Here is a 19,196-nt window from a genome sequence, read left to right as displayed (position 1 = left end):
CTGAAGTCTCGACGAGGAACATGTACAGTTTTTTTTTCTTGTCAATATTCCCTAATCATTACAGAAATAACAATTATTTACATAGCATTTACATTGTATTAGGTATTATAAGTAGAGATGATTTAAAAGTATATGGGAGGATGTGCGTAGGTTATATGCAAGTACTATGCCATTTTATATAAGGGACTTGAGCATCCGTGTTTTTTGGTATCCATGGGAAGTCCCAGAACCAATCCCTCGCAGATGAGGAGGGCCGACTGTACTCATTTAATACCTCACTCGCATACTCCACATTCAAGCAAATGTTCCCCTTTTCTCCTTGAATGGTCCTACCCTCTCTCAAGTAATTCTCTTGCTCTTGATGCATGTGTAGAATGTTTGGGATTCACCTTAATCCTACTTGCCAAGGACTTTTCATGACTCTTCCTGGTTTCCCTAATTCCATTCTTTAGTTCTTTTTTGGCTTCTTTATTCTCCTCATGTGCTTCATTTGATCCTAACTTCCAAAGCTTTACATACTTTTCCTTCTTGATAAATTCAACACCTCTCTGGAAATCCAAGGTTCTCTTACCTTTCCATCTCAGTCCTTCCTTCTAAACAGGAACATAACAGTGCCTATAAAAAGTATTCATCCCTCTTGGAAGTTTTCCTGTTTTATTGTTTTATAACATTGAATCACATGGATTTACTTTGGGGTTTTTTTCCACACCGATCAACAGAAACGACTCTTGTGGCAAGTTTCACCAAATTGGTTTAAATTTAATACAATAATCAAACACAAAATAATTGATTGCTTAATTACTCATCCCCTTCAAGTCAGTACTTAGCAGATGCACCTTTGGCAGCATTACAGCCTTGAGTCTTTGCGGATAGTTCTTCACCAGCTTTGTGCATTTGGACACTGCAATCTTCCCCCATTCTTCTTTACAAAACTGTTCAAGCTCTGTCAGACTGCATGAAGATCATGAGTGAAAAGTCCTTTTTAAGTCCAGCCACAAATTCTCATTTGGATTGAGATCCCGACTCTCACTTGGCTACTTCAGGATATCAACTTTGTTGTTTTTAAATCATTTCTGTGTTGTTTCGGCTTTCTGTTAGCGATCATTGTCTTGTTGGAAAACGTCCCAAGTCGCAGTTCTCTTGCAGACTGCATCAGGTTTTCCCTTCAGGATTTGTGTATTTTGCTGCTTTCATTTTATCCTCTACCTTCACAAGCCTTCCAGGACCTGCTGCAGTGAAGCATCCCCAGCCAGATGCAGCCACCACCATGCCTCATGGTAGGGATGGTGTGTTTTTGATGATATGTGGTGTTTGGCTTACACCAAATATGGTGTTTAGTCTGATTATTGTTTTCATTGATCCATAGAACCTTCTTCCAGCTGACTTCAGAGTCTCCTACATGCCTTTTGGCAAACTCTATCTGAGATTTCATGTGAGTTTTTTCAGTGGCTTTCTCTTTGCCACTCTCCAATAAAGCTGTGACTGGTGAAGCCCCCAGGCAACAGTTGTTATATGTGCACTCTCTCCCATCTCAGCCTCTAAAGCTTTTAATTCCTTCAAAGTTGTCATAGGTCTCTTGGTGGGCTCCTTCACTAGCCCCTTCTTGGAAGTTCACCCAGTTTCTGAGGATGGCCTGCTCTAGGCAGATTTACAGCCATATTCTTTATATTTCTTGATGATTCCTGCATCCATCTCCTGACTTGTGCTTTTCAATAGCCTTTTCACAGAGTTGCTTGCAATTTTCATGTGCGTAGCTTTGGCCAGGATACTGACTCATCAGCAGTTGGACCTTCTAGATATTGGTGTATTTTTGCTATAATCAACTGAAACACACTGAACGCACACAGGCAATCTCCATTTAACTAATTATGTGACTTCTGAAAGCAATTGGCTGCACCAGTGATGATTTGGTACGTCATATTAAAGGGGGATAATTCTTATGCATTTAAGTATTTTGTGCTTTATATTTACAATTGATTTAGGAAACTTTGTAAGGAACGGAGCGCAATCCGAACATTACTACCTTGGAGGTCCTTCTCTTCAGCCTCTTTTCTAGCTCCATACTCAGAGTGTAGGATCTCTTCCCCTTTTTTGCCTATGACATTGTCGCCAAAATGCACCATGACTTCTGGCTGTTCCCCTTTAAATTATTATTATGTGTTATATATTTTGGATAGTCTGTGCATTTGTTTTCTGTCTAAGGACTTCCTCATGACACAAACTTATGGACGTTTAACTCTTAAATATTGTCTTTCTCCACTAGCTTGTCAACCAACCTCTTGTTATATGACTTCACTGAAAGCTGTCACTACTGAACTCCATTACAGCTTTTTCAAATACACTGGTTCTTGCTATCTATTCTACAATTAGGTTCTTTTTGCCCTTGAGTTTATGCTTTACACACTATTCTACTCTTTCTACACCAATGACTATGTGGCTAGGCACAGCTCAAACAGCATCTATAATTTTGTTGATGATATTGTTGCAGAATTTCAGATGGTGACAAAAGGGCATACAGGAGCGAGATATACCAGTTAGTTGGATGGTGATGCAGCAACAAACTTGTACTCAACATCAGAAAGACCAAAGAGCTAACTGTGGACTTCAAAGTCCACAGTTAGAACTTGGAACACAAACTAATCCTCAGAGGGATCAGAAATGGAGAAAATGAGCAATTTCAATTTCCTGCGTGTCAATATCTTTGAGGACCTAACCTGGACACAACATATTGATGCAGCCCTAAGGAAGGCAAGACAGTAGCTATATTTTATTTGGAATTCGAGGTGATTTCATTTGTCAATTAAAATACTTGAAAGCTTCTACAAATGTACCTTGGAGAGCATTCTGATTGGCTGCATCACCGTCTGGTGGGGGGGAGGGGGAAGGCTAGTGTACAAGATTGAAAAGCTTGTAAAATTAGTTAGTTCCATCACAGGTACCAGCCTCCATAGTATCCAAGATATCTTCAAGGAACAGTGCCTTAGGAAGGTGGCTTCCTTCATAGATATTCCCACCACCCAGAACATGCCCTCTTCACACCACTATCGTCAGGAAGGAGTACAGAAGCCTGAAGGCACACACTCAGCGATTCAGGAACAGCTTCTTTCCCTTTACCATCTGATTTCTAAATGGACATTGAACGCATGAACACTACTTCACTACTTTTTTTATTTGTGTTATTTTGCACTACTTATTTTAACTTAACTATTTGATATATTTAATATGTAACTCAGTTTTTTTCTCTATATTTATCATGTATTTCATTGCACTACTGCTGTAAAGTTCACAGATTTCACAACATATGCTGGAGATATATGCTACTGTGGGAGGTGAGGGAGGAGATTGCTGAGCCTCTGGCGATGATCTTGGCATCATCAATGGGGATGGGAGAGGTTCTGGAGGATTGGAGGGTGGTGGATGTTGTTCCTTTATTCAAGAACGGGAGCAGAGATAGCCCAGGAAATTATAGACCAGTGAGTCTTACCTCAGTGGTTTGTTAGTTGATGGAGAAGATCCTGAGAGGTAGGATTTATGAACATTTGGAGAGGTATAATATGATTAGGAGCAGTCAGCAGGGCTTTGCCAAGGGCAGGTCCTGCATTACGAGCGCGATTGAATTTTTTGAGGATATGACTAAACACATTGATGAAGGAAGAGCAGTAGATGTAGTGTATATGGATTTCAGCAAGGCATTTGGTATGGTACCCTACGCAAGGCTTATTGAGAAAGTAAGGAAGTGTGGGATCCAAGGCAACTTTGCTTTGTAGATCTGGAACTGTCTTGCCCACAGAAGGCAAAGAGTGGTTGTATACAGGTCATATTCTGTATGGAGGTCGGTCACCACTGGAGTGCCTCAGGGTTCTGTTCTGGAACCCTTGCTCTTTGTGATTTTTATAAATGACCTGGGTGAGGAAGTGGAGGGATAGGTTAGTAAGTTTGCTAATGACACAAAGGTTGGATGTGTTGTGGATAGTGTGGAGGGCTGTCAGAGGTTACAGCGGGACATTGACAGGATGCAAAACTGGGCTGAGAAGTGGCAGATGGAGGTCAATCCAATTAAGTGTGAAGTGGTTCATTTTGGTAGGTCAAATATGATAGCAGAATGTAGTATTAATGGTAAGACTCTTGGCAGTGTGGAGAATCAGAGGGATCTTGGGGTTCGAGTCCATAGGACACTCAAAGCAGCTGCACAGGTTGACTCTGTGGTTAAGAAGACATATGGTGTATTGGCTGTTAGCAATCGTGGAATTGAATTTAGGAGCCAAGAGGTATTGTTGCAGCTATATAGGACCCTGGTCAGATCCCACTTGGAGTACAGTGCTCAGTTCTGGTCGCCTCACTACAGGAAGGATGTGGAAGCCACAGAAAGGGTGTAGAGGAGATTTACAAGGATGATGCCTGGATTGGGGAGCATGACTTATGAGAATAGGTTGAGTGCAGTCGGCTTTTTCTCCCTGGAGCGAAGGAGGATGAGAGGTGACCTGATAGAGGTGTACAAGATGATGAGAGGCATTGATCGTATGGATAGCCAGAGGTTTTTTCCCCAGGGCTGAAAAGGTTGTCACAAGAAGACACAGGTTTAAGATGCTGGGGAGTAGGTACAGAGGAGATGTCAGGGGTAAGTTTTTTTTTTACTCAAAGTGGTGAGTGCGTGGAATGGGCTGCCGGCAACTGTGGCGGAGGCGGATACGATAGGGTCTTTTAAGAGGCTTTTAGATAGGTACATGAAGCTTAGTAAAATAGAGGGCCATAGGTAAGCCTAGTAATTTCTGAGGTAGGGACATGTTGGGCACAACTTTGTGGCTGAAGGGCCTATATTGTGCTGTAGGTTTTCTATGTTTCTATATTAAACCTGATTCAGATTCTGATTTCATTTGCCATTTTTATACACTCTTACTTCTGAAGTTCCTCCTGTAGTCCACCCAGCAAACTTCAGTATTTTTAAAAAGTGCATAAGGAATTCTTAACTATGCAACATGACTAAATACAATTAATGTTTTTCAGCCAATTTCTTTGAAAAATGACAAGAGCAGAAGGTTATTGCATTATTAGATGTCATATAGCTGATTCCATATGGAAAAAGAAAATTTCATTAGGTGCCACAAAATGTCAAAAATAAATACATTAAATACAAACCAAACCTAGTCCTGACAAAGGGTCTCGGCCCAAAACATCGACAGTGCTTCTCCTTATAGATGCTGCCTGGCCTGCTGTGTTCCACCAGCATTTTGTGTGTGTTGTTTCTCGTCCCACTCACCCATGACCCATCTTTGCTCATCTACATTGGCTTTTAATCCCACATCTCAAATTTTAAAAGGTGCTTAAATTACCATGTTTTGTTCCTGTATCTATCTCCAGTCTTACTTATTCACTCCCTTTTTCTTATTCCCTTTGATTAAGATATATTTGTTTTCATTATCCTTTTGCTGGTTAATCCCCATCAATCTCTACCTAATTCAGGACTCCACATTTGGCCGATATATCACATTCAGGAAAAGAAGTTCAAAAATGAACATTCTACTGACAATTCTTTCAAAGTTTACTTATTAAACTGATACAGTGGCATGCAAAAGTTTGGGCACTCCTGGTCAAAATTTCTGTTACTGTGAATAGCTAAGTGAGGAAAAGATGACCTGATATTCAAAAGGCATAAAGTTAAAGATGACACATTCCTTTAATATTTTAAGCAAGATTACTTTTTTTATTTCCATCTTTCACAGTTTCAAAATGACAAAAAAGGAAAAGGGCCCGAAGCAAAAGTTTGGGCACCCTGCATGGTCAGTACTTAGTAACACCCCCTTTGGCAAGTATCACAGATTGTAAACGCTTTCTGTAGCCAGAGTCTTTCAATTCTTGTTTGAGGGATTTTCGCCCATTCTTCCTTGAAAAGGGCTTCTAGTTCTGAGACATTCTTGGGCCTTCTTGGATGCACTGCTCTTTTGAGGTCTATCCACAGATTTTCAATGATGTTTAGGTTGGGGGACTGTGAGGGCCATGGCAAAACCATCAGCTTGTGCCTCTTGAGGTAGTCCATTGTGGATTTTGAGGTTTGCTTAGGATCATTATACTGTTGTAGAAGCCATCCTTTTTTTCATCTTCAGCTTTTTTTTTTATACAGACAGTGTGATGTCTGCTTCCAGAATTTGCTGGTATTTAATTGAATTCATTCTTCCCTCTACCAGTGAAATGTTCCTTGTGTCACTGGCTCCAACACAAGCCCAAAGCATCTCCCCCATGCTTTATAGTTGGAGAGGTGTTCTTTTCATGAAACTGCACCCTTTTTTTCTCCAAACATACTTCTGCTCATTGTGGCCAAAAAGTTCTATTTTAACTTCATCAGTCCACAGGACTTGTTTCCAAAATGCATCAGGCTTGTTTAGATGTTCCTTTGCAAACTTCTGATGCTGAATTCGCATCTGAGGTCGCAGGAAAGGTTGTCTTCAGATGACTCTTCCATGAAGGTCATATTTGTGCAGGTGTCACTGCATAGTAGAACAGTGCACCACCACTCCAGAGTCTGCTAAATCTTCCTGAAGGTCATTTGCAGTCAAACAGGGGTTTTGATTTGCCTTTCTAGGAATCCTACAAGCAGTTCTCTCAGGAAGTTTTCTTGGTCTTCCAGACCTCAACTTGACCTCCACCATTACTATTAACTGCCATTTCTTAATTGCATTATGAACTGAGGAAACGGCTACCTGAAAATCTTTGCTATTTTCTAATAGCCTTCTTCTGCTTAGTGGGCATCATTTATTTTAATTTTCAGATTTTAATTTTAAGCTGCTTAGAGGAGCCCATGGCTGCTGATTGTTGGGAAAAGGTTTGAGGAGTCAGTGTATTTATAAAGCTTTGAAATTTGCATCACCTGGCCTTTCATAATGATAACTGTAAACAAGCCATAGCCCTAACAAGCTAATTAAGGTCTGAGACCTTGGTAGAAGTTATCTGAGAGCTCAAATCTCCTTGGGTGCCCAAACTTTTGCTTGGTGCTCCTTTCCTTTTTTTCACTCTAAAATTGTACAAAATAAAAATAATACACTAATCTTGTTTAAAATGTTGAAAAGAACGTTTTATCTTTAACTTGATGACTTTTGGAGATCAGTTCATCTTCTACTCACTTAACTATTCACAGTAACAGAAGTTTTGACCGGGGTGCCCAAACTTACGCATGTCACTGTATATACAAAATATTTCATTTTATAAATCGTATTCAAAATTTTAAGTATTTTCCAGACAGTGATCAGAGTTCTGGATATGAAAGAAAGATTTAACTCAATATTTTCAAAGGCTTATAATTTATTGACTCAAGATTTAAGTGTATTTATCATGTGTATATTAAAATGTGTCAATTGTGTTGACAACCAACACATCATAGGGTGTGCTGGGGGCAGCCCAAGTGTCACCACACATTCCTACACCAACGTGACATGCCCACGATGCTTGGCAGAAAAATCACAGGACACAATAAGCAAGAAGAACAGCAAAACAAACATCATTCCTGTCTCCCATTCATGGACATACCCAGAATCAGGGTTAAATTAAGTTACCATCAGTGCAAAAAGTGAGCCAAAAATGTTAGGTGGTGTTCATGAGTAGCTTCATTGTCTATTCAGAAATCTGATGGTGAATGGGAAGAAACAGTTCCTAAAATATTGAGTTTGTATCTTTAGGCTCCTGTACCTCTTCTTTGATGGTAGTAATAAGAGGCATCACCTTTTGAAGATGACCTCAACGCTTGGGGAGGGGGGAAGGGTAGTGTCCATAATGGAGCTGGCTGAGTTTACAACCTCCTGCAGCTTTTTCCAATCCTGTGCAGTGGCCCTTCTATACCAGACAGTGCTGCAGCCAGTTAGAATGCTCTCCACGATACATCTGTGGAAATTTGTTAAGAGTATTTGATGTACCAAATCTCCACAAACTCCTAATGAAGTACAGCCACTGTCATGCTTTCTTTGTTGTATCAGTATGTTGGCCTTAGTATAGATCTTCAGATGTGTTGACACCAGAAAGTTAAACTGCTCACCGTTTCAACTACCGACCTCTTGATGAGGACTAGTGTGTTCTCCAACTTTCCCTTCCAGCCAAGTCCACAATTAATTCCTTGTTCTTCCTGATGTTTGATAGAAGGTTGTTGTTGTGACACCACTCAACTAGCTGATGTATCTCACTCCTGTAGGTCTTTTTGTCACCATCTAAAATTCTGCCAACAACAGTTATGTCATTGGAAACTTACAGATGCTGCCTGCTCTGTGCCTGGATTACTTTTCTTCTTTGGCAATAATTCACATAACTAAAATTTGGTTAGCTAATCAAAAGTCACTCAATATTTTCTGCTAGCTTTTTAAGAAGGTAATTAAAATCACTTCCTGCCTACTATTCCCCTTAACAAAAAGACAAATTTCTATGTTACACTTATTTTAATTTAATCTACATTTCTTTGATTTAATCCCTCAATTTATTATTACTCAATTTATTAAATGTCATACACACTTTTCTTAGGAAAGAAATTATATTGTTTCTAAGGACCGTGCTACAGCTCTGACATCATTTTGTGCATCAGTAAGGTATGGGCTTATTGCAAAGATAATTAAAGCAGCAAAACTTAAAGGTACTTAAAGAATTTGTGCTTAAAGGTCTATAAACAACACTGATGCTTCAAAACCCTTTGGTCTCAAACTTGAATTTAAACTTGAATCTCTACTGTTAAATTTTAAAATTAACTAGGTATTTTACAAACATTAATCTATTAAGTCTCTCCCAGATTTAGTGTAATTAGTAATACAGATTGAATATGAATCATTGGGATCTTTAGATATACATGTTAGAAATATTAGCTGGATAGTCGGCCAACATGATAAGAGTTCCTGTTTGCAAATCCCATCCTTCAGTCATCCAGAAAAATGGCATGAGATGCTTGAGGACACAGGAGCAGATAATTGCTTTTGCTGATATTATGGTTTAAATGGAAAATTCTTTCCAATTATTGCATTGTCACAACTTACAAAAAAGCAACAGATCACAGCAACAAAGATCTCAGATATCTGCCCCTGCTTTTGTCCTCTCCAATATTACCAACACAAATGCTAACTACCAACTGTTACATGCAGTTATCTCCTGAAGGCCTAACTAGGTTTTGAGATTTTAAGCTACTTTATGTTAGTTTTCTTACTCACTTGAATACGTTTAGAAAGATCTTCTTGAAGAAAGGAAAATAATTGGGAAAGGGGGGAGGATTATATGGAGCAAACTGAACTGATATTCATCACAATCAAGAATTTAGTTATTTTCCAGCCCTCTGAACAACTGATGATTTCTATGTAGCTTCATATACTATTATTTTCTTATACCAACAATACATGCTAAAGATGAGTTTTGTGTGTTGTGATTCCTTTGATAAAAAAATTAATACAATTGCTTACTTCAAAGTTATATTTCTCTTCATCATCCTGACGTAACTGTTCTCTAATACTTGGTCCTTTAAGAATGGTCCTTTAAGCAGCTACTTCTAAACTAATGTAAATAGTTTCATCCCATATTCCAGTCACTCATTTGCTTTCCCATCTTTACCCATAACTGATTCTTAGATACTGAAATCACACATCTTATTGGGATTTCAAATCTGCTTGTTCAAAGAGTGGAAACCTTATTAAGAATCTTTATCACCCCAAGACGTCTTCCTACTATTCAGCAATTCAGGCTGAGTTAGCAAGTTAGCACTTCAGGACAATGAGGAAATCATAACCTGAAAAATTGATTATTTCTTCATTTGATACTGCCCAGCTTATTAGTATATCATGCATTTTCTAACTAGCATCCATATTACTTTGCTTTAAAATGATTTTTTTTGTTCTCTTAACTAGTCCTTACTGAAACCTCTGCCTGTGCCTTCTTTGAATCTCAAACATCTCACATCTTCAAGTGAATTATTTTTGCTGAGGATCAAGTAATGTGTGGAGATTAATCGATGAAACAAGTTTACATAGAATAGGGCATCAAGTACACAGCAGACAACCTTCGAAAGATTAGTTATGGAAAATACTCTGGTGCAAATAAGTTTCCTGCTTATATCTTTTACATCTGTGGTGTTACATGCAGTTATCTCCCGAAGGCCAGAATTAATAACTAGGTTTTGAGATTTTAAGCTACTTTATGCATTGTACAAGAAACATCTTTTAATTTACTAGAAGAGTTAACTTGCACTAATTGTGCGCCATCTGTGGTCAAGTAGCAGAACTCTTGCTCAAGTGAAAAACCAAAGACCTTTTCCGCAGAAATCTGAGCACAAAATGCACAGACATTTTCAGTACTGGGGTAAGACTGTACTGGCATACTCTGAGGAAGTCAAAATGAGATCCCTTCTAAACAGAGGAAGTAATAGATTCCATTTTGAAGAGAATTTTTCCCTACTGTTCTTTCAGGATTATTCCTCAACTAACATCCATAAAATGGATTATTTTGCTGCTCCTCTCATTGTTGTTGATAGGCTTTTGTGGAGCAGGATGAAATTGTCATGTTCTACTGGAACTGTACATTTGGAAAAAGTCATTGTTCAATGTGGTGTACAAGATTTTTATGTTTTAAATCTTGGGGAATTATTGGACATTTCCTATTTTTCATATTATTTTCTTATTTCATATTGGTTTGGTATGGTCTAGCTTTCCACAGTTCAGCAAGTTCATGCCTCCATACCAGATTTGTCATTTTAACACTCCTATGACTGCATTTATCAGGAAGCGAATAGTAAAGCAGACAAAACTTCTTTTAAATCAAAAACAAAATTGTGGCAGTAAATGAAGAATCTCTCCTTTGGAAACTATGAATACAGGTGTACAGATTTAAATAGCATGGTGCTGGTGTCTCGTTCAATGCTTACTCCAAATCCCTTACCTTTAAGTAAGAGCCGTAGTACTTGGTGACATATGGACTATCACATTGGCTGAGCACTGTAATCTCCTGCTGTATGTCTTCTATCTCGTCTTCTGCCTCTTCCAAGTCAATGATTTTGATTGCCACAACTTCTTTACTGCGATTCTCTATTCCTTTGTAAACTTCACCAAAAGAGCCTTTTCCAATCCGTTCTTGTTTCGTAAAGAGCTCCTCAGGGTCCATGCGTGCATTCTAAAGGAAAACCACAACATCACACATTTTTTGGTCTAAAAGAGAATGCAAAGTATTGTTTGTTTAGGTATAATATAACTGGCATTCAATTCCATAATTGCTTTTGTTCAGAATTCTAAACAATTTAGAATGTTATACAGGATGCAAAGTGGAGTTTAAAAAGATATGTCAAGTGTTACTTCACAAAGAACTGAGGCAGGACAATGGACCGAATGCTCTCCTTTAAGTGCAATGTAATTTTCTAGTCTCTATGAAACAAAAACAGGAATTCAACCTCTTATGGCTGTTCCAACATTCAAGAAAGTTATTAAATTGTAACATAATTAACTTCTAGATTCCCTACTACACTTACTTTACAGAAAGCTGAAAATCTGATCCAGCATCCACAATCTTTTGAGGGAAAAAATTCCAGGCTTATCCTATAGCTGTGTTACAAACCAAAAGCACAGATATCTACAAATGCCATTTTGTCATACCCTATAAGAAGACAACCCATTTATCCTTCATTGGTCTTACTTTCTGACCCAAGTCACAAACTTGTATCCAATTTCATGCATTTTTGATTTTCCCAACTATCTGTTATGAGACACAAGATGAAAAAAATATCATTGCAAGAGACTTACAGAGACTCCTGCGTAATATGAACCTGACTATACATCAACATCAACTCATTGCTGAATTCTGATGTTTTAATGCAAGGTTCTTTCAGAAGTCAGGAAAGCATCATAAAACTTGTTGCTTCATGATCATTTTATTAAGTGCTGATAGAACAAAGGAAAATTGAAAATGGAGGGTAATAGAGGTCTACTACATGAAGGGAGAGATAAAAGGGCAAGGTAGTGCCCAGCATGGCTCAGCTATTCTTAAACCAATAGATAAGGAAATTCCATTTATAAATAAACATTAACCAACGAGAAAGCACTTATTCAATACTGCAGTAACAGGAGCAGCTTCCAGAATCATACCAGTGTTATACTAATATAACCATTAGCTGTTGGATCTCCATTAAATTTCTAATCTGGAAGTCAAAAATAAGAAGCAGTCTTAATTCCATTTATTTTAAGAGAACAAACAAACATACTAATACTAAGTGCACTAAATAAAGAACTGTGAAATGATGCTAAGGGATGCGAGACAAAAGAATGAAGATGACGCTTCTAAGAAATCTATCACTTTTATGGATGCGTGAAAATCCTTAGATAGGATTGAACAAGTTAATTGGCTACATAATTAAAATAAGTACATCACATGGGTAATATGTTAATACTTAGCCAATGAAAAATGAGGAAGGTGATAAACTATTTATTTAGCTGCTATACCACTTTCTGCCACTATCTGAAAAATACGAGTTTCTTAAAAAGTACATATCTTATAAAAAAGTATTAAAAAATTGTTTCTAACACATTAAAATTGCATATACATAACCACTAAGAAGCATAACAAACAACAGAACTACCTAAAATACAAGCTGATAATTGTTAACTAAGAAATTAACAAAGAAAATACCAACTAAACAACAATCCCCCTTTTTAATTCTAAATCACACATTTAGAATCATTACACCTGAAAATTCAGAGGTAGAAAAGACTTGTGGTATCTACATTAAGTATAATCAAAAACTACCCAAGTCATGAAATATCAAAGGGTATATATTCCTTAAAGTATTCACAGGATTATGTCAGGGTAAATTACGAGATGACATATTACTATAAACAACATGACTCAACATTAGTTGAATAACTCTCTAGCTTCTGAAACTTAAATGAATCATAAGAAATCCCCTTCATCAGTATTTTAACCGCTTCTTTACAGATATGATCAGCCAAATTAGTTATATTTTCAGACTCGCAGGTGTGTAAGTACAACACTCTTTGCCTACAACCGCACACTTTCTCTCATTAACTGCTAGGTGAAGATCTAATGACATACGATTTTGAAGAACCATCTTATGCATGGCGACTATTTCTGTTGTTAATTTTCCCCAAGGCTTCGGCAGTGTTATTGTTTACTCTTTCTAGGGCTGCCACAACACTATTAGTCTCTCTTATACTCCTTGCAACACCATAAAATGGAAATAAAATTGATGCAAGATCTGGTATTATTTAGATAGGCAAGATCCAAGATGGCGACACGACACAGCTTGCAGCGGCCACTCCGGAGCTGATTATCTGTTATTTGTGAAGCGGGGTGCCGTGTGCAGTCATAATCGGTTGAAAACGGATGTGGGAGCACGAAGGAACATCTGGAAATCTCCAGGAAGACCTTCTTCATTGCTGCTGTGAGGTCCAGGTCTCTGCTGGGAAGAACAGGCCCCCAGTCCTCGGGGTTGTGTTGCCGATGGCCGTTGGCATCGTCTTAACATACTTGGCAGAGTGATGTTGCCGGAGGAGATGGTCGGAGGTTCGACGGACTTGGAGTCCACCGCGGTCAGAGCGCTTTCACTGTGTGCTGCGCCTACGAGGCTGGTTTGATGGAGCTTTCATTGTGTGCTGCGCCTGCAAGGCTGAGTCGGGGGGCATCATGGAAATCCATAGCAGGGGTATTCCCTTCTGCTGCTGGCATGGAATGACGAGTCAATCGGGACCCTGAGGACTTGTGGAAACTGTGTGGTGGTTTCTTTCGAATTTATAGTCTTTTAACATCTTTGGACTATTTTTACTGTGCCCATGGTCTGTTTTTCAATCAATTATGCTATTGTTTGCACTGTTGTAACTATATGTTGTAACTATGTGGCTTTGTGCAGGTCTTGTAGCTTTAGTTTTTCGTCTTGTTTTGTCTGGTGGATTTGGAGTTCCTTTCTGGGGAACGTGCTAAGATGATAGCACAATATTAATACACCGCAGCCTCTTCAGACTCTGGATTGGGGATTGCCAAATGTTATGTGGATTTTCTGGTGTAGTCTATTTTGTCATATGCTTTTGTGATATCATTCTGGAGGAATGTTGTCTCATTTTTTAACTGCATTGCATTTGTGGTTTCTAAATTACAATAATTTGAATCTGAATTTAGCACCAGTTAGTCAAATGTTTGTCTTAGTATATATTTTATTTTTCTATGCATATAAAACACTTAAGAATCGTATGTATTCCAATAATTAAACCACTGCGTTGCTTAGTAATAATTGTAGCTTTCATCGGGGTAGGCCTTTCACATGTTCCATTATTCTCGCTTTTCTTTAAAATTGTTCTGATCGTTGACTGACTGTAGCCTGACGCTTTTCCAATGACTGATGATGTTTCACCTCTTTCCAAACGCTTTATTATTTCCACTTTATTTTCAATCGTGATCGCTTCCCATCAATGGAACAGAAACACTGCAGGTGGCGAGTCCTGAGCTCTGCTGGGTCCAAAGGACCACTGCACTGGACAGGCTAAATGGGACAAGTGGGGGGGGGGGGGTGGGGGCAGTGTTTTTTTTTTACGAGGTCGAGTTGCGAGCTCAACATCAACCCTGGCACGGATGGTACGGGAGTCACTGGATCGACATCAACCCGGCACGTTCGGGAGTGGTCTGTCACTGGATCGAACTTGGGAACCTCTGTTCTCGAATCTCACTGCGCCACTAGCTGAACGGAATGGGGGGGGGGGGCAGGGTGAATCTTGCTAAGAAAAACTTAAGCCAAATACAAAGTTACACACTCCACACAGTGTCAACGGCAACGAATTAAAATGGTGGACAACGTTGCAATCTGATTTAAAATGGCGGACAGTGTTCTTCTTCCTCAATTTGAGTTATCCATAAGTTGGACGTATGTAACACGGGAACTACCTGTACATACAGTTCCATGAACTTAGACCATTCTCATTTCATTGTTAGAATTTTTTATTGATTATTATTGAAGATCAACAAAACAAAATACATTAAGGTAATGAAGTCAATATATCATTATGTACAATAAACTAACCAACAATTAACTGATTAACAAAGCTAAGCAATATATCAATAATAATAAAAAAGTATTAAGAATTTTTTTTGATAAATAGAAAAGAAAAAAAGAACCCCTACTAACTAAAAAAAACTGGAAAAAAACCCATTGGGAGCACAACCCCGGAGCTATACATCACACAAGCTTCCATAGAAGAAAAACATCAATCCACCAACTCAAATCCATTTAAAAAAAATTGGAAGGAAACCATATTAATTAACTCAAGTCAGATGATAGTAGCGGGCAAATGAACCCTACCTTTTCTCAAAATCAAATCGAGGCTCATAAGTTCGACCTCTAATTTTCTTCAGTCTAAGACATAGCATCACCTGAGAGAACCACTGTATCAAAGTAGGAGCAGAAGCATCTTTCCATTTCAACAAAATAGCCCTTCTGGCCAATAATGTAACGAATGCAATTAAATGTTGGTCTGATAGAGAAATACCATGAATATATTGAGGGATTATACCAAACAAAACTGTCAATTCATTAGGTTGTAAATTAAGCTTTAAAACTTTAGAAATTGTAGAGAAAATAGATTTCAAAAATTTTATTTTATTTAACACATAAATACACCCATACCAGTGCGGGCTAATCAAAACTGGCGGTAATAAATATAACTATATACAAAACATGTATGCTCCGGAACTCCGTAATGGGGAAAAAAATACAAAAAGGAAAACTAAAATTAATCCTACAATTAATTTTATAACTCAAAGCTAACCCCAATCCTCCCACCACTCCGAAAGACCCGAAATTCGGCAAAAAAAAGCCGAAATGCATCCCTATAGAAGTAAAAAAAACAAGGGAAAGACTCTGCTAGCTGCCTATTTTATAGTGGTAATTTTAAAAGCTTTCCTTAATACCTCCCCGTTACAAAAAAAACCCACACAGCCCTAAAAAAGCCCTGCAGAGGAATCCTTCAAAATAAGCTGGGGAATGCAGAAACAGTCTCCAAAAATGCCAAAACAATAAAGTTAAACAAAGAGAAGAAGAATGCCTATGTAATCTCTGATGAAGAAAAATCAGCACCATTTTCCATTTAACTTACACACCCAATGAAAAACTGTTTTTAGAAAAAAAAACTAAGTATCTATCTACTAAGCCCTCCCAACTATGTATAAGAAAAAGTCCTTACGAACTATGAAAACTAATTAATGAAAATAAAAGGAGGATAGAAACAAATAATCAAACCGGTTAGCAATCTGTCCACTGTGTTAATTCGCTCAGTAGACCAAACAGATTTTGGAAAAGTCACATCAAAAAGTTCACATCTTCTTTAAATGGTCCATCGATCAAAGGACATTTTAAGCGAATCAGAAATCTTCAAAGCTTATTTTCTTTCCGAAATAACAATTATTCAACAGACTTAAAACCATTCAAACCTCGGCTGCAACCGAAATAGAGTTAACATAGTCCAATGCCTCTTTGGGGTCTGGAAAAACACATGGAGTCGAATCTCTGGGAAATAACTTTAATCGGGCTGGATAGCGAAGTGATGGGAATAATCCCTTATCATAGGCTATCTTCACAGTTGGAACAAATTTAGACCACAGGTCCATAATTTCCTGTGGATAATCATCATAAAAACGAATCTCGGAACTCTTGAATTTAAAAACTCTGTTTCCTTGCATATTTCATAATTTGGTCTTTAACTTTGAAATGAAGGAAGCAGACCAGAACTGACCTTGGCTTATTCGGATCCCGAGATTTCGAAGTGAAAATTCTATGCACTCTTTCAATATCGGGAGGTTGAGGTAAAATATCCGGAAACAGGTTAGCAAAATAGTCCAATAAATCCCCACTCTCAGATCTTTCATTCAAACCAACAATTCCAATATTATTCCAACGAGATCTTGCTTCCAAATCTATAATTTTACATTAAGACTTTTCCAGGTGAGCTGAAATGTCCACTGACACTTTGTCTCTTTAAGTTCAGAATCCAGGGAAATAATATTTTCCTGCACAAATTGAATATTCTCCCATAACGACTTCATCTCAGAAGAGGTAGCATCAAGTTTTACCATGTTGTTGTCTATTTTCCTGTCGAAAACCATCAGTGAATGTTCCAGACGCTCAGCCCAGACCGGCATATCTTCTGATTTTTCTTTTGAAGTTTTCCCCTCTCCATTGCTAGATTCAGGAAGCTGCTTTCCACTTCTTAAAGACAGTGACATAACAACAATTATTCCCCTCTAAGATCTGACAAAAAAAGTTAAAAAATTCGAAGTTTAAACTAGGGAAAAGGAAGAATTAATCACAGCCATACAAATGTGTGTCACTCCGTAGGCAGTAAGTGGAGTCTCCGACCATTTCTTATCACTTAAGAGGAACCTTGTTGAATTTTTCTGATCATCAATAGAAATTCCAGAGTCATTAACAGTTTTTGGCTCCACATCTAAAAGATGTGCTGGCATTGGAGAGGGTTCAGAGGAGGTTCACAAGGATGATTCTGGGAATGAAAGGGTTATCTTAACAGGAACGTTTGAAGGCTCTGGGTCTGTATTTGCTGGAATTTAGAAGGATCTGGATGGATCTCATTGAAACCATTTGAATGTTGGAAGGCATTCAAAGTAGATGTTGAAAGAATGTTTCCCATGGTGGGGGAGTCTAAGACAACCGGGCTCAGCCTCAGGATAGAGGGGCATCCATTTAAAACAGAGATATGGAGAAATTTCTTTATCCAGAGTGTGGGGGATTTGTGGAATTATGCAGGCCAGGTCATTGGGTGTATTTAAGGCAGAACTTGGTAAGTTCTTGATTGGACAAGGCATCAAAGATAATGGGGAAAAAGGCCAGGAAGTGGGGCTGAGGAAGGGAAGAAAGGCTCATTGAATGGTGGGCCAAATGGCCTAATTCTGCTCCTCTATCTTATAGAATTATTACCCATTTAGGTCAGTGTGAAGTGTACAAGTGAACAAGGCCCAACTGGAATGGTACCATCTCTACTCAAAAGGTAGATTTTACAGTAAACATGAAATATTTAATAGCTTTGTCATACACACTAGATGTGGATATATCTCAGGATAAGACATGAATAAGGTCAGATATAACATTCCCTAAATCATGCTGATTATATTTACATAAATGATCCAGGTGTTTTGGGGGTACAATCATCACATATTTATGTCTCCCTTGAGAATAATGTATCATAGGCATAGTGTCAACATCACCATTGCTAGAATGTTTAATAAAGAGGGTGCATGTTTACTCTGGGCCTGCAGGAATGCCCAGTGTTGAAATGTGTGGTATATACTGACATGCCCAATAGCATGTCAATATATTAACAGCACCAGTAAATTTATGCGATACCCACAAGTATGCATTATGAGTTAACTCAACTGGCACATTATGACTAGGGAAAATTGACAAAAATATAGCAGCTAATATTAGAATAAATTTCATAATGTCCAGTAGTTGACAACCTGCTTCAAGTCTCCTACCTGTTTAGTGATTTGCTAACTGTAGCCAATCAGTGTACACATGGGCCAAGACATTACTAGCACATTAATCACAGTGCTCGTCTTTACTGGGTACCACTTTAGTTTGCCTTCAGTGGCTGGCATATATCCATTTGCTTTTTTTTTAAATTTTCACCACTGAATTGGTAATTAACAACACTCAATGGCTGTCAAATTCCCAGTGGATCCTTATGCAGGTTCTTAATCAGAACCAACTCACTAGGAATCAGGATGTGTCCTCTTTCTGCTGGATCACTCCATGCAACAGAAACCTCCTGGGAAGCAGACTAGACAGTTTGGGTTAATTTCACTCAATAGTTATCTAAACTACCTGCCATAATGTGTATATCAGCCACTCCAAGAACAAGGGTTCCCAGCAATGACACAGGACATCCTGTTACCACTTTGAATGGACTTAGTTGAGTTTTCTTGTTTGGGATTGCTCTGATGATACACAAGACCATAGGAAGAGCCATAGGCCATGGTACACCATCATCAGGATACTTAGTTGTTTTGATAAATCCATTCTTTTGTTTGACTCCGGGTGATGCGGACCATTCAATGTTCATTAGTCGACATAATTCCTGACAATTCCCACCTAGAATGTATTCCTTAAACAGAATTTTTGCTGTGTATGTGGTAGTGGTTTTCCTTGCTGGAATAGGTTCCACCCGCCTTGAAACCTCATTCCTTAT

General features: G+C 38.3%; 1 protein-coding gene across 5 annotated transcripts in view; it reads right to left on the bottom strand.

Moving 5' to 3' along the window:
- The window catches only part of stk25b (serine/threonine kinase 25b), an 89,773-nt gene that overhangs the window by 37,134 nt on the left and 33,443 nt on the right, over positions 1-19,196 (bottom strand). For 2 of the 5 annotated variants that reach the window (XM_059950571.1, XM_059950579.1), the window contains exon 2: positions 10,885-11,115. In XM_059950571.1, the coding sequence (XP_059806554.1) occupies positions 10,885-11,115 (231 nt within the window). The other 3 variants (XM_059950552.1, XM_059950561.1, XM_059950588.1) reach the window with 3 other exon arrangements.

This window comes from Hypanus sabinus, chromosome 2 (assembly GCF_030144855.1).
Source record: "Hypanus sabinus isolate sHypSab1 chromosome 2, sHypSab1.hap1, whole genome shotgun sequence".
NCBI lineage: Eukaryota > Metazoa > Chordata > Chondrichthyes > Myliobatiformes > Dasyatidae > Hypanus > Hypanus sabinus.
This window is presented reverse-complemented; position numbering and strand designations above follow the sequence as displayed.